At 47.4% G+C, this 15,697-nt stretch overlaps 2 protein-coding genes across 12 annotated transcripts in view; both read right to left on the bottom strand.

Annotated features, from left to right (window-relative positions):
- LOC310823882 (uncharacterized protein) overlaps positions 1 to 15,697 on the bottom strand; it is a 170,232-nt gene that overhangs the window by 144,014 nt on the left and 10,521 nt on the right. For 2 of the 11 annotated variants that reach the window (XM_083696781.1, XM_083696780.1), the window contains 3 exons: positions 14,275 to 14,448; positions 14,111 to 14,157; positions 12,708 to 13,843 (listed from right to left, as the gene is read on the bottom strand). The exons of 7 other annotated variants lie outside the window; for them this stretch is intronic. In XM_083696781.1, the coding sequence (XP_083552907.1) occupies positions 13,284 to 13,843; positions 14,111 to 14,157; positions 14,275 to 14,448 (781 nt within the window). In that variant the 3' untranslated portion in view covers positions 12,708 to 13,283. Of the gene's footprint in view, positions 1 to 12,707; positions 13,844 to 14,110; positions 14,158 to 14,274; positions 14,449 to 15,697 lie in introns of those variants that run through there. 2 more of the 11 variants (XM_083696787.1, XM_083696785.1) reach the window with 1 other exon arrangement.
- Positions 4,398 to 13,251, bottom strand: LOC310823647 (glutamate--cysteine ligase regulatory subunit-like; the record flags this gene model as incomplete). The annotated part of the gene is made up of 7 exons (XM_083696530.1): positions 4,398 to 4,411; positions 5,324 to 5,380; positions 5,639 to 5,759; positions 8,187 to 8,252; positions 9,194 to 9,259; positions 9,874 to 10,183; positions 13,235 to 13,251. 7 exons carry the CDS (start codon positions 13,249 to 13,251, stop codon positions 4,398 to 4,400), a joined length of 651 nt encoding a protein of 216 aa, XP_083552656.1.

Below are 15,697 nucleotides of genomic sequence, written 5' to 3'. Positions count from 1 at the left end.
AGCGTCTGGTCAGAGGGTTATGGGTGAGGCTAGGCTAAGTGTTATCACTAGGAGGGTTAGCGATAGCGTCTGGTCAGAGGGTTATGGGTGAGGCTAGGCTACGTGTTATCACTAGGAGAGTTAGCGATAGCGTCTGGTCAGAGGGTTATGGGTGAGGCTAGGCTACGTGTTATCACTAGGAGAGTTAGCGATAGCGTCTGGTCAGAGGGTTATGGGTGAGGCTAGGCTACGTGTTATCACTAGGAGAGTTAGCGATAGTGTTGCAGTCAAACTGGACACGCTGCCCATGAGAACCAGATCCTCATCCACACTCCGAGCCATGGACTGATAGTTTCACTGTTGGTATTTGGAGAGTTTGAGGTTTGTTGACTGTGTGTGTTGGTTCATTTGTTGAAACTCAGCGGCTCTGTGAGCAAGAGCCTGTCCTCTGGAGAATGGAACTACAAACTCACCATGGCGGCCTTCTACGACGCCGAGTTCAGCCAGCCCCTCAACGACTCAGCAGCCGTCCGATTGGACCAGAAGCTCTACCTGTCCCTAAACACCACCGGATTGGACAGCAAGATCGTCATGGTGACTGACGCCTGCTGGGCCACGCCTGAAAGCTCCTCAAATGCTACTGTGCGCTGGGACATCATCAAGGAAGGGTGAGACACACACACACACACACACACACACACACACTGTCAGACACATAGATGGGTACACATTGGCTGCTCTGACACATGTGTCCTGTGTGTCCATGTCCCAGGTGTGCCAACCCTGCCGACAGCACGGTGAACATTCTGACCAACGGCGACTCCTCCGCCACCCGCTTCTCCTTCAGAATGTTCCAGTTCTCTGGCAAATCCTCGGACGTGTTCCTGCACTGCAACATCCACCTGTGTGTGCTGAAGAACGGGAACTGTGCCCCGGTAGGCCAGGAGCCATCACTCCTCACACACACACACACACACACAGACACAGTGTCCTCTCACTGACTGTCTCTCTCCCACAGACATGTTCCGGGGTGAAGAATAGAAGGAGACGGCGATCTCTGCAGCAGCACAGCCACAGCTTCATCACCATGGCGATGAGCGCCATCAATTAGGTAAGAGTGTGTTAGATAGCTGTTAAACACATCAGCTCACCGCATCATATGATACAGCAGTCTGCAGCTCTGTTACACATGCCCGTCTGAATCCTGGTTGTGTGTGTCGGTCCTCAGGTTGCCTTTGTGTTGAATGAAGTGACACGTTGTCATTCTGGAAGGTGTCCTGTCCAGGACTGTAGCCGCTTGACCTCTGACCCGGAGGCAGTTCTGGAGCCAGGATGTCCCTGACCTTCGCCTGACCCTGACCAAGAGCCGCGTCCTAATAGGGTAGAAGATGTGTGGTCCAATCCGCTCTCTGCTCCATCTAGTGGACAAACCTGTCTGTAAACTGCCTCATCTTTAATACACTGTTTAACAGACTGTGTTTACCATACTGTGTTTAGAAGACCGTGTTTACCCGACCACACTCTCTATCCGTTGTTAAAGGTAGACTCAGCGATATGACGTAACCTGTGAATATTGGCAGAGATCGTTGAAGCCTAAGGCAAGACAATTCCCTCGCCAGCCCGTTTGTCACATGGCCATCTGCCACTGCCGTGCTCGTGCACCAATGGAATCCATCATTAGTGAAACGTCCGTTGCTCGGATGAATCTGAAACATCGCTGAAGTCAACCAACGTCCCGCGGTGACGTCATATCGCTGAGTCTACCTTTAACTGAATCTTATATCGGTGTCTGGGATTTCTGAAGGGATGCTTTTCTGTGTCTGTGTTCTTTGTGTCAATCAATCAGGGTGGGAAATATGTATATGAACATGCAACGCAACAGTGGCCTTCATGTTTGCAGTGAAAGTTTGAGAGTATCGATTGGAAGATGAGGAAATGGATTGACTTTCAAAGAGTAGGAAGTAAAATGCAGAAGGAGACTTTGATTGGATGCTAACTGGTATTGAATGAAGGTTGCTGTTATGATGTGAAGTTTATGATGATGGTATGAGGGTTGACAAGACATTATTATAATAATAGTAGCTGGTTTAATGTAAGTACTTATCTATCAATCATGGGGGCAGGCAAGTTAAATCCAAACTTGAATTTGCACATTGAAAGTCTGAGAATACAAACTAAAATATGAAGGAATGGTTTGGCATTGAAAGAATATGAAGTAAGTAAGAATATTTGGTGTTTAAGAACATTTTAAATGAAGTTTGAGATGTCAAAAGAATGAGGTCACCCAGCTAAAAGGCATCATCAGGAAGAGAATACTATTCCATTGTTTGCTTCAGACAATTCAAATTCAAATTCAAAGTGTTTATTATCATATGCACAGTAGAAAACATGTTTCCCTGTACAACGAAATTCTTGCTTTGCTGTCCGCAGAATGCCAACCAATGTAAAATATACAATACTAAAGAATATACAATATATACTAAACAAATGTACAAGACAGCAAAATTTAAGGCATACAATAAAATAGCAGCAATAATAATAATAAAACAGTGCAAACGTAGCAGTGCAATTATTCAAACTGGAAAATTCAGTTATTTGAGGTAGTAAGGTTATATTAATCTCCTATGGGTTGTTTAGGAGCCTGATGGCAGTGGGAAAGAAGGAGTTCTTCAGTCTGGTGGTCCTGCATTTAACACTTCTGTACCTCCGGCCTGAGGGTAGAAGTGTGAACAGTCCGTGCTGGGGGTGGGTGGGGTCCTTGAGGATGGAGGCGGCTCTCCTGTGGACTCTGCGGTGGTAGATGCTCTGCAGAGAGGGCAGTGGAGTCCTGGTGATTTTCTCAGCGTCTCCTAGGCCTGTCTGCACATTTGGGTTGTCATGACGTTGCTAAGGGAAGTGTTAACACTGGAAAGAAAACGTCCCCTTTGGTTCACACTAATGTTCTATTACACTAATGTTCTATTATACTAACGTTCTATTTCACTAATGTTCTATTATACTAATGTTCTATTACACTAATGTTCTATTAAACTAACGTTCTATTACACTGTTCTATTATACTAATGTTCTATTACACTAATGTTCTATTACACTGTTCTATTACACTAACGTTCTATTACACTGTTCTATTATACTAATGTTCTATTACACTAATGTTCTATTACACTAATGTTCTATTACACTAATGTTCTATTACACTAATGTTCTATTACACTAATGTTCTATTATACTAACGTTCTATTACACTGTTCTATTACACTAATGTTCTATTACACTAATGTTCTATTACACTAATGGTCTATTATACTAACGTTCTATTACACTGTTCTATTATACTAATGTTCTATTACACTAATGTTCTATTACACTAATGTTCTATTACACTAATGTTCTATTATACTAACGTTCTATTACACTGTTCTATTACACTAATGTTTTATTACACTGATGTTCTATTACACTAATGTTCTATTACACTAATGTTCTATTACACTGTTCTATTAAACTAATGTTCTTTTACACTAATGTTCTATTACACTAATGTTCTATTACACTAATGTTCTATTATACTAATGTTCTATTAAACTAATGTTCTATTATACTAACGTTCTATTACACTGTTCTATTACACTAATGTTTTATTACACTGATGTTCTATTACACTAATGTTCTATTACACTAATGTTCTATTACACTGTTCTATTAAACTAATGTTCTTTTACACTAATGTTCTATTACACTAATGTTCTATTACACTAATGTTCTATTACACTGTTCTATTAAACTAATGTTCTTTTACACTAATGTTCTATTACCCTTGGATACGATCTAGTGTGCCTAGAAACGAAACTCACTAACTTACCATGTTGTCAAACATGTTGGCACCGAACAGTCCCATAGAAATACATTCCTAACCCTAACAGTCCCATAGAAATACATTCCTAACCCTAACAGTTCCATAGAAATACATTCCTAACCCTAACAGTCCCATAGAAATACATTCCTATCCCTAACAGTCCCATAGAAATACATTCCTAACCCTAACAGTCCCATAGAAATACATTCCTAACCCTAACAGTCCCATAGAAATACATTCCTAACCCTAACAGTCCCATAGAAATACATTCCTATCCCTAACAGTCCCATAGAAATACATTGGAACATTTAAAAATGCATTTTGTTTTTACGCTGCTGAAACAATCCGGAGTGCCAGATGTGTGAAAGGTTCAACCACTGAAGAGGAAATCTTCTCACATGGTTCTGCTTTCCTCCATTGGCCTCATGTGTTGTGCTGTCGACAGTCGACCAACAGATGGCGCCATGCAGCGTGTTTCTGCTCTCTGTCAGTCGCTGGAAAACTGACGGAACAGCGGTCGCGGTCGGGGTCGCCGTGGGACGCCGTTGCTAACGCCGCGCTCTCACGGAGCGCCTCCTGGAAGCCCGCCGACGTGATGAGCTCTGGAAGACGACAGAGAGACAGACAGGTTAGAGAAAGACAGGTTAGGGGGAGAGAGACAGGTCAAAGACAGACAGACAGCTCAGAGGGAGAGGGGGGAGGGAGAGAGAGAGAGACAGGTTAGAGGGGAGACAGACATGTCAAAGACAGACAGATAGACAGACGGGTCAGAGAGAGAGAGACAGCGCCTCCTGGAAGCCCACCGCCGAGATAAGCTCTGGAAGGAGAGAGAGAGAGAGAGAGACAGGTTAGAGGGAGAGACAGACATGGAAAAAGAGGGAGAGAGAGAGAGAGACAGGTTAGAGGGAGAGACAGACATGGAAAGAGAGGGAGGGAGAGAGAGAGACAGGTCAGAGAGAGACAGACAGCTCAGATGAAGAGGGAGGTTAGGTTAGAGGGGGGACAGACAGGTCAGAGAGAGACAGACAGGTCAGGGACAGAGAGAGAGAAAGAGAGACAGACAGACAGACACCCCCAGACAAATTGATCACAGACAGACAGATCACAGACAGACACCCACCTTTGGGGTCGTTGTGGGTCAGGATGCCAGGATGACCGAGTCGAGTTGGGAGAGGGCGAGAGTGAGACAGGCTGTTGGGGGGGAGGGAGACAGGTTAGGGAGAGAAAGACAGGTTAGAGGTCCGAGAGGGTCTGGGTGTGGGGGGGGGGGGATGTTGTCCTCCTGGTCGACAGGGCGAGGGTGAGACAGGCTGTGGAGGGGAGAGACAAACAGGTAAAGAGAGAGACTGACAGGCAGGCAGCCAAACAGACAGACAGCCAAACAGGCAGACAGACAGACAGGCAGACAGCCAGCCAGCCAGCCAAACAAACAGACAGACAAGCAGACAGCCAAACAGGCAGACAGACAGACAAACAGGCAGGACTCACCCATGTCGACAGCCTGCCTGATGGACGACTGGTCCGACTCGCACAGGAACAGCTTGACTGCAACGACAACGTTAGCGTGGGTTAGCCTAGGTTAGCCTGTGTTAGCATGTGCTGGTGTCATTTGTTAGCCTGTGTTAACGTGTGGTCGCGTCGTGTGTAATCATGGGCTGGTATCGTTTGTTAGCCCTGGGTTAGCGTGTGTTATCGTGGTGCGTGTGAGCCGGTGTTAGCATGCACTAGCATTTATTAGCATGTGTTATCGTGGTGTGTGTTAGCGTGCGTGAGCCTGTCTTAGCCTGCGTTAACCTGTCTTACCCTGCATTACCGTAGCGTTAGCTTGTCGTAGCGTACCAGACACCTTCAGCTCCTCCCTCTCCTCCGGTGTGATGGTGGCCTCGGCCGCCTGGGGGGTGGAGCAGTCCAGGACGTCAGACTCCTGGAGAGACAGACAGGTTAGAGACAGACAGGTTAGAGAAAGACAGGTGAGAGAGAGACAGGTAAACAGACAGACAGGTTAGAGAGAGAGAGACAGACAGGTCAGAGAGAGAGAGACAGACAAGCATGATGGTGGCCTCGGCCGCATGGGGGGTGGAGCAGTCCAGGACGTCAGACTCCTGGAGAGACAGACAGGTCAGAGAGAGAGACACAGGTAAACAGACAGACAGGTTAGAGAGAGAGAGACAAGTTAGAGACAGACAGACAGAGAGACAGACAGGCGTGATGGCCTCGGCCGCCTGGGGGGTGGAACAGTCTAGGACGTCAGACTCCTGGAGAGACAGACAGGTCTGAGAGACAGACAGGTTCAGGACAGACAGATTACAGAAAGACAGCCAGGCGTGCCTGGGAGGGGGGAGCAGTCCAGGTTAGAGACAGACCAGACTAGTCGAACTAGAGAGAGGGAGAGAAAGAGAGAGAGATTAGCTGACCTCAGCAGAACCTCCCTCCCTCCCTGTTCAACCCTCCCCCCCAAACCTGCCTCCCCCCCGTCTCCCTGCCTGTGTGTGTGTCTGTGTGAGTGTGTCTGTGTATGTCTGTGTGAGTGTGTGTATGTCTGTGTGAGTGTGTGAGTGTGTGTGTGTCTTCCTCTCTCTCTCCCTGTCTCAGGAGCACCCACCCACACACACACACACACACACACACACGTTGTCACTTGACTCACTAAACATTGACGCCTCTGGGCATGTGTGTGTATGTGTGAGTGTCTGTGTGAGTGTGTGTCTGTCTGTGTGAGTGTGCGTATGTGTGAGTGTGTGTGTGTGTCTCCCTCTCTCTCTCCCTGTCTCAGGAGCACCCACCCACACACACACACACACACACACACACACGTTGTCACTTGACTCACTAAACATTGACGCCTCTGGGCATGTGTGTGTGTCTGTGTGTGTCTGTGTGAGTGTGTGTGTGTGTGTGTCTGTGTGTTGTGATGGCCCAGCCGGTGAGCAGTGCCCCACAGAGACACCTGGTGGCCACAAGGGGGAGGCAAAGGCAGCCATGGGGTGTCGTGCTGGATGGGAGGTACTATCCCAGTTCTATGTCCTGGAGACTCCGCCACCAATCAGATGACTCAGCTCACCGCTCACAGGTGCGCTGAGTCAGCTCGGCGATCCTGAGGCCTTTTAAACTCCCCAGGACAAGCTGAAGACAGACTGGCTGGAGGAACGAGTCGAGACCAGACACCCGCTAAGCCAGTCTCATAAGCCAAACGGGAGAGAAAGCCTGGAAGACGGAGAGGAACCCCCCAACCGACCGGAGGAAGAGGTCAGTGAAAGGGACCCGATATCCGACTAACTTTGGCCTGTCTCTCTTTCTCTCTCTCTGACGACAAGAAGAACCCGGCGGAGCGCCGTAGCGCCAACCGCCAACCCGGTGAAGATTTGAGTTGCCTTTCGCCTCTCCCTTTTCCCCGCACCTTAGAAATAAAACCCTACGTTGATTTCACCGCAACCCCTGTTTCCGCCTGTTTCTATTCTCATTGGTTGACCCGCTGTTGCGCCTGTCGACCAGGCTCCCACAGTGTGTCTGTGTGAGTGAGTGTGTGTGTCTGTGTGAGTGTGTCTGTCTGTCTATCTGTGTGTGTGTGTGTGTGTGTGTGTGTGTGTCTCCCTCTCTCTCTCTCACACACACACGTTGTCACTTGACTCACTAAACATTGACGCCTCTGGGCGCGCGTGTGTGTGGGTGTGCGTGTGTGTGTGGAGCATCCAGAGAGAGACGAAGTAAAGGAGGGAGGGAAGGAAGGAAGGTAGGAAGGAAGGGAGGGAGGGAAGGAAGGAAGGAAGGAAGAGAGGGATGAGTCTCACCTTCTCCTCCGCCGACAGTAAGGAAAGAAGAGAGGAAACAGGAAAGGAGGGAAGGGAAGGAGGGAGGGAAGGAGAGAGAGAGAGAGAGACAGGAGGGAGGGAGGGAGGGAGGGGAGAAGGAGGGAGAGAGAGAGACAGGAGGGAGGGAGGGAGAGAGAGAGACAGGAGGGAGGGAAGGAGGGAGAGAGGGAGAGAGACAGGAGGGAGGGAGGGAGGGAGAGACAGGAGGGAAGGAAGGAAGGAAGACAGGAAAGGAGGGAGAGAAGGAGGGAGGGAAGGAGGGAGAGACAGCAGGGAGAGAAGGAGAAAGAGACAGGAGGGAGGGAGGGAGAGAAGGGGGGAGGGAAGGAGAGAGAGAGAGAGACAGGAGGGAGGGAGAGAAGGAAAGAAGGAGGGAGGGAGGGAGGGAGAGAGACAGGAGGGAGGGAAGGAGGGAGGGAGAGAGACAGGAGGGAGGGAGAGACAGGAGGGAAGGAAGTAAGGAAGACAAGAAAGGAGGGAAGGAAGAGAGAGACAGGAAAGGAGGGAGGGAGGGAGGGAGAGAAGAGAGGGATGAGTCTCACCTTCTCCCCGGCCGACGGCGTCTCAGAGGACCAGTCACTCAGCATGGCGCGGATACAGTCCTGGAGCTACGGCAACAACAGACAGACAGGTCAGATGGAGAGACAGACAGGTCAGAGACAAACAGACAGACAGACAGACAGGTCAGAGACTGACAGACAGACAGACAGAGGGACAGACAGGTCAGAGACAGACAGACAGACAGTGTGAGTGCGTGTGTGTATGTCTGTGTGAGTGTGTGTGTATGTCTGTGTGAGTGTGTGTGTGTCTGTGTGTGTGTGTGTGTGTGTGTGTGTGTGTGTGTATGTGAGTGTGTATGTGTCTCCCTCTCTCTCTCCCTGTCTCAGGAGCACCCACACACACACACACACACACGTTGTCACTTGACTCACTAAACATTGACGTGCGTGTGTGTGTGTGTGTGTGTCTGTGTGTGTGTGTGTGTGTGTGTGTGTGTGTGTGTGTGTGTGTCTCCCTCTCTCTCACACACACACACATTGTCACTTGACTCACTAAACATTGACGCCTCTGGGCGCGCGTGTGTGTGGGTGTGCGTGTGTGTGTGTGTGGAGCATCCAGAGAGAGACGAAGGAAAGGAGGGAGGGAAGGAAGAGAGGGATGAGTCTCACCTTCTCCTCCGCCGACAGTAAGGAAAGAAGACAGGAAACAGGAAAGGAGGGAAGGGAATGAGGGAGAGAAGGAGAGAGAGAGAGAGACAGGAGGGAGGGAGGGAGGGAGGGAGGGAGGGAGGGGAGAAGGAGGGGAGAAGGAGGGAGAGAGAGAGACAGGAGGGAGGGAGGGAGGGAGGGAGGGAGGGGAGAAGGAGGGAGGGAAGGAGGGAGAGAGGGAGAGAGACAGGAGGGAGGGAGGGAGAGACAGGAGGGAAGGAAGGAAGGAAGACAGGAAAGGAGGGAAAGAAGAGAGAGACAGGAGGAAAGGAGGGAGGGAAGGAGGGAGAGAGAGAGAGACAGGAAAGGAGGGAGGGAGAGAAGAGAGGGATGAGTCTCACCTTCTCCCCGGCCGACGGCGTCTCGGAGGACCAGTCACTCAGCGTGGCGCGGATACAGTCCTGGAGCTACGGCAACAACAGACAGACAGGTCAGATGGAGAGACAGACAGGTCAGAGAGAAACAGACAGACAGACAGATAGACAGACAGATAAGACAGAGGGACAGACAGGTCAGAGACAGCATGGCGCGGATACAATCCTGGAGCTGGAGGGCAACAAAAGACATACAGGTCAGACAGACAGACAGAGAGAGACAGGTCAGATAGAGAGACAGACAGGTCAGAGACAGCGTGGCGCGGATATAATCCTGGAGCTGAACGGCAACATCAGGTCAGACAGACAGACAGAAAATGACAATAAAACGACATATTTAGTATTTATTTAATCACATTCATAATACACACACACACACGGTCAGTTCGTTAGAGCCAGTTAGCATTCGCCTTTAGCACCCCGTCAACACTGCACTCTGTAGGTAAATTCGTTAGCTTCGTTAGCTTCAGTTAGCATTAGCCTTTAGCACCCCGTCAACACTGCACTCTGTAGGTAAATTCGTTAGCCCCGTTAACATTAGCCTTTAGCACCCCGTCAACACTGCACTCTGTAGGTAAATTCGTTAGCTTCGTTAGCCCCGTTATCATTAGCCTCTAGCCTCCCGACCCCCCCCCCGCCCTTCTTACCTCCTCACTCGGGGACGACGGACACTTCTTCTTCAGCCGGCTCCGGTTGACGAGGTTCCCGGTGTGGAGGTTGAGCGTCGTGGCCCGGGTCAGAAACGAGGTCCGGGTACCGGTACCAGAGGAGGAGCCGGAGGAGCCGGTCCCAGAGCCGCCGGAGGAGCCGGTCCCAGAGCCGCCGGAGGAGACGGTCCCAGAGCCGCCGGAGGAGACGGTCCCAGAGCCGCCGGAGGAGCCGGTCCCAGAGCCGCCGGAGGAGCCGCCGGAGACGGTCCCAGAGCCGCCGAAGGAGCCGGTAGAGGAGACGGTACCACTGGGGGAGACAGTCCCAGAGGAGCCGCCGGTGTCGGTGGTTTCCATGGTGTCTGTCTCCCCTTCTCTCGTAAAGAAGAAGTAAATGTCGTAAAGATATAATAATAATAATAATAATAAAAAGATATCGTAAAATGAGGGAGGGGTGGGGTTGTCTAGCAACGAGGAACAGTTGGTGGGTTTGAGGGAATGTCGTAAAGGAAAAGAAAATGTCGGAAAGGGACGGGATATGGTGGGTTACCTAGCAACGAGGGGGTGGGGAGAGTGTGTGTGTGGTTTGAAGGACTGTCGTAAAAATATTTTTTCAAAACAAATACGAACGGTGGAGGGAAAGGGGGGGGTTGCCTAGCAACGAGGGGGTGGGTTTGAAGGAATGTCGAGTAATGATGACACGACGCGTTTCCACACACACACACACACACGGTCAGTTCGTTAGAGCCAGTTAGCATTAGCCTTTAGCACCCCGTCAACACTGCACTCGGTAGGTAAATTCGTTAGCTTCGTTAGTTAGCCCCGTTATCATTAGCCTCAGAGCCGGTAGAGGAGACGGTACCACCGGGGGAGACGGTCCCAGAGGACCCGCTACGAGTACCAGAGGAGCCGCCGGTGTCGGTGGTGGTGGTGGTTTCCATGGTGTCTGTCTCCCCTTCTCTCGTAAAGAAGAAGTAAATGTCGTAAAGATATAATAATAATAATAATAATAATAATAATAATAATAATAATAATAATAGTAAATGTCGTAAAATAAGGGAGGTTGGTGTGTTTGAGGGAATGTCGTAAAGGAAAAGAAAATGTCGGAAAGGGACGGGATATGGTGGGTTACCTAGCAACGAGGGGGTGGGGAGATTGTGTGGTTTGAAGGAGTTTCATAAAACATTTTTTTCTAAAAAATGTCGTAAAATACGAACGGTGGAGGGAAAAGGGGGGGGTTGCCTAGCAACGAGGAGGTGGGTTTGAAGAGCCTAACGACATGGTTCTACTAGCCCTAGGGTTAGGGTCAGGGTTTAGGGTTAGGGTTAAAGTTAACTCATCCCCTAGGGTTAGGGTTAGGGTCAGGGTTTAGGGTTAGGGTCAGGGTCAGGGTTAGAGTTAGGGTTAGGGTCAGGTTCAGGGTCAGAGTTAGGGTCAGGGTCAGAGTCAGGGTCAGGGTCAGGGTCAGGGTCAGAGTTAGGGTTAGGGTCAAGGTTAACTCGTCTCCTAGGCCTGTCTGCACATTTGGGTTGTCATGACGTTGCTAAGTGAAGTGTTAACACTGGAAAGAAAACGTCCCCTTTGGTTTCCACTGATGTTCTATTATACTAATGTTCTATTATACTAAGATTATATTACACTGATGTTCTATTACACTAATGTTCTATTACATAAATGTTCTATTACACTAATGTTCTATTACATAAATGTTCTATTACACTAACGTTTTATTATACTAATGTTCTATTACACTAATGTTCTATTACACTGATGTTCTATTACACTAATGTTCAATTACACTGATGTTCTATTACACTAATGTTCTATTACACTGATGTTCTATTACACTGTTCTATTACACTAATGTTCTATTACACTAACGTTCCATTACATTGTTCTATTACACTGATGTTCTATTACACTGATGTTCTATTACACTAACGTTCCATTACATTGTTCTATTACACTGTTCTATTACACTAATGTTCTATTACACTGATGTTCTATTACACTGATGTTCTATTACACTAATGTTATATTACACTGATGTTCTATTACACTGTTCTATTACACTGATGTTCTATTACACTGTTCTATTACACTGATGTTCTATTACACTGTTCTATTACACTGATGTTCTATTACACTGTTCCATTATAAAAGATCTGTGATGTTATAAAGAATATTTCAGGTTCAAATTCTGGGTTTTTAGGGTTCAGTGCTTATTGCTAACTGGCTGGATTCTAATCTCTCTGTTGTTGTAATACTAGTAAATGACCACCAGGTGGTGCCCCCATCTGAGGGCTAGAGGTCTGGGGGATAGGGTTCTGGGGGTCTGGGGGTCTGGGGGTCTGGAGGTCTGGGGTCTGGGGTCAGAGGTACTGCAGGGGACAGGTGAAGTCTTCTCATGAGAGCCATGCCTCCCATGGCAGGGAGCGGTACTGCAGGGGACAGGTGAAGTCTTCTCATGAGAGCCATGCCTCCCATGGCAGGGAGCGGTACTGCAGGTGACAGGTGAAGTCTTCTCATGAGAGCCATGCCTCCCACAGCCCACAGACAGAGAGGAGAAAAGCAGCCTGCACCTTGGCTGCCCCTCACAATGTCACATGATGCATAGATATTACTGTACTAGATGATTACTATATAAAAATGAAGGAATACATGGAAAGTGAAGTTCAGAACATGAACAGCGCCTTCTGAAGGTATTCAGACCCCTTCACTTTTTACACATTTTCTTGTGTTATAGAGTAAATTTGAAATGGATTCAATTTAAAGAATTTGCCATCAATCCACACACAATACCCCAGAATGACAAAGCGAAAACACGATTTTTGACATTTCAGTACATTTATTAAAAGTGAAATACAAAAATACCTCATGGACAGAAATATTCAGACTTTTTGCTTTGACAGTCTTAAAATTAGTTAAAATGCAAAAATGTCATCAACAAATCACTCAATAAGTTGAATTGAGTACATCTTAATGCAAGGATAATAATTCATGTCATTTCGGAATGAATATCTTTGTTTTTATAGGGTCTCTGATTTGCATAGGAATCAATTACACACTGTGTAGATTAGGATGTTCTGAAGACACTGTCCATATTGTACTGACAGAGAAGGAGAGCTGTCTTCACATCCACTCCCTGCTATCTTACACACAGCAACGTAATCCAGCATCACAACTCAAACACCCAATCTAACCAACTCTTATATACATACAGACACTCTCTCCTGTGTTATTCTCAGAGTTCATCATCAGTCTGATTTGATCATCTAATCATTCATCTGGATTGTTTCACTATCAGTTGCATTTCCTACTTCTGCTTTGTCAGTCTATTGCACTTTTTCACACATTTCACAATGAGCAAATAACCATCTGGTTCTCATCAACGGCTGTAGCCCTAAACACTACATACAGTGTGATCTCCCTGAGACTAATTTCCACAGGGTCACTGAACAGCCATCGCTCCAAACCCTAAACCCTGGGTAGAGGGGCTCAGTGAATGTGGAGTGGAATGTGTGCAGGAGGGTCCGTGTGTCAGAGGAGACGCTGTAGAAGGACAGAGTGCCGGCCGGCCAGTCCAGATACACTCCTACTCTGTGGGAGCCAGAGGAGGAGACAGGTATGACAGTGTTCTTATTATTGTGCCAGGCGGAGTAACTGTTACCAGAGCACCACAGACTCCAGGACTTGTCATTGTTTCCCAACACACAGTCATAACCCCATCCTCTCCTTCTGATTCCTTTATATGTCACTCCTATAACAACCTCTCTCCCACTCCTCTCTACCTCCCAGTAACAGCGCCCAGTCAGACCCTCTCTACACAGCACCTGTGCATAGCGCTCAAATCTCTCTGGGTGATCAGGATACGGCTGCTCCTTTCTCCCCAGTGTCACCTTTCTGTTCTCCTCAGACAGAGAGAGGATTCTGTGTGCTGTGTTTGGGTCCAGTGTGAGCTCACAGGCATCTGATTGAGTGGACAGAAATAATCATCAAATCAATACAATTGAATAAATTACAATATTCACAATGAGATCTTGTTATGATAACATTCTTTTTTTCACAAAATATTACTTATTAATTGAAAATGTTTTACAAGGGATACAACTAATTCACATTTACTAATATTTTAGATGTACATATGAATACAATACTGGTGCTCTGTTTGAACTCTGCTGTACCCTGGTTCTTGAGTAATATCACAGTCCTATTCTCTACAGCGGTGGTGACTTACATTTGATCAGCCCAGGTTTGAGCCTGCACTCTCCACCATGGTCCACACTATATCAACCACAGAAGAACCCACAGAGGTTGAATGACACACTCACAATCATGTTAGAAAAATAGATACTGTGTATTAATCTCATTGATACGTCCAGCCACATATTCAGCCTTTACCTGAGTGTCTGTAGCTTACAGAGTGGATCTTTCTGTACAGCAGAGAGCAGCGCCAGTCCTGAGTCTCCTGGGTGATTGTAGGTGAGGTCCAGCTCTCTCAGGTGGGAGGGATTAGACCTCAGAGCTGAAGCCAGAGAAACACAGCCTTCCTCTGGGACTCCACAGCCTGACAACCTGGGGAAACAGTGTTACTCCATCAGATATCAAGAATCGGATTATTCCTCTCTAATGTACATGTGCAGCTTTGAATCCTCTTCATTTGGCAGTTGAAAGGCCACATGTGAATGAGGAATACAAATAAATACATGCAGCCAAACGATCACTGTGGTGCAAGAATTCATGAGTGAGAGTTATAGTTGCTCTCAACAGGGGAGCAAGCAACCATGGATACATTTGTAGTGACTGGATTTCTACGTCTGGTATCATGTATTTGCTAGCTATTGGGTTAGTGCAGTATTGTGTAGTCCCATGAGCTGATCTAAGGCCAGGTGGGTCAGGATTTCAGGAGAGTAAAGTTATTCAGACAGTGCAGACAGAGCAGCCCCCCCCTGCCACCACACACACGCACACACACACACACACACAGGCACACGCGCACACGCACACACACACACACACACATATTATACAGTGTGGTATATTTGCTAGCCATTGGGTTAGTGCAGTATTGTGTAGCCCCATCAGATGATCTAAGGCCAGGTGGGTCAGTAATTGAGGAGAGTAACGGTATTCAGAGAGTGCCCCCCCCCCCCCCCCACACACACACACACATACACTCTTTGAAATTCTGCCTTTAACGATAAATAGAGCTGAATATGATGTAATTATAAGCTGCACAATAAATGATTGTTGCATTGTGTGCCTTATTCCCATGCTCCCTCCTTGAGAGTGTGAGGGGAGACAGATTTCTCATCTGTCATTTATGATTTTGTTATAATCAATATAGCAAAACAACAATCTATTTTAATCAGTATGACCATGTCATGATGATTATAGTTTTTCAGTCATACACTGTTCATTGATTCCTTTATGATCAGTATTGGACTCGTTTATGATTCTATGTAGTAACGGTACGAATCAAGACAGCCAGTCAGGTTGACAGCGGTAATATCTGTCCCCTGGGTTATATCTGTTGGTGGGGATGTGTTGAGTCAGCTGCAAGGCCATCCTGACCTAAAGGGTGGCCTCTTGTTATTGAACTGTGCATGTGTTCCTGTCCCTATTAAATGGTTTCTCAAAAACACATTATCTAAGAAAGGTAAGACGGTATCCTTCATAGATTTTTTTTAATTATGAAGACCGCTCTTCAAGGCAAAATAAATGCTCGCACAGGATGATGGTCTGGGAGCTGACAAAAGAAAAAGGTTAAATACAAAAAAAATTGTAGGTCAAGTGTAGCCACAGTGAAGAGTTTAGGAATTGA

The sequence above is a fragment of the Argentina silus genome (genome assembly GCF_951799395.1).
Source record: "Argentina silus genome assembly, chromosome: Y".
Taxonomy (NCBI): Eukaryota; Metazoa; Chordata; class Actinopteri; order Argentiniformes; family Argentinidae; genus Argentina; species Argentina silus.
This window is presented reverse-complemented; position numbering and strand designations above follow the sequence as displayed.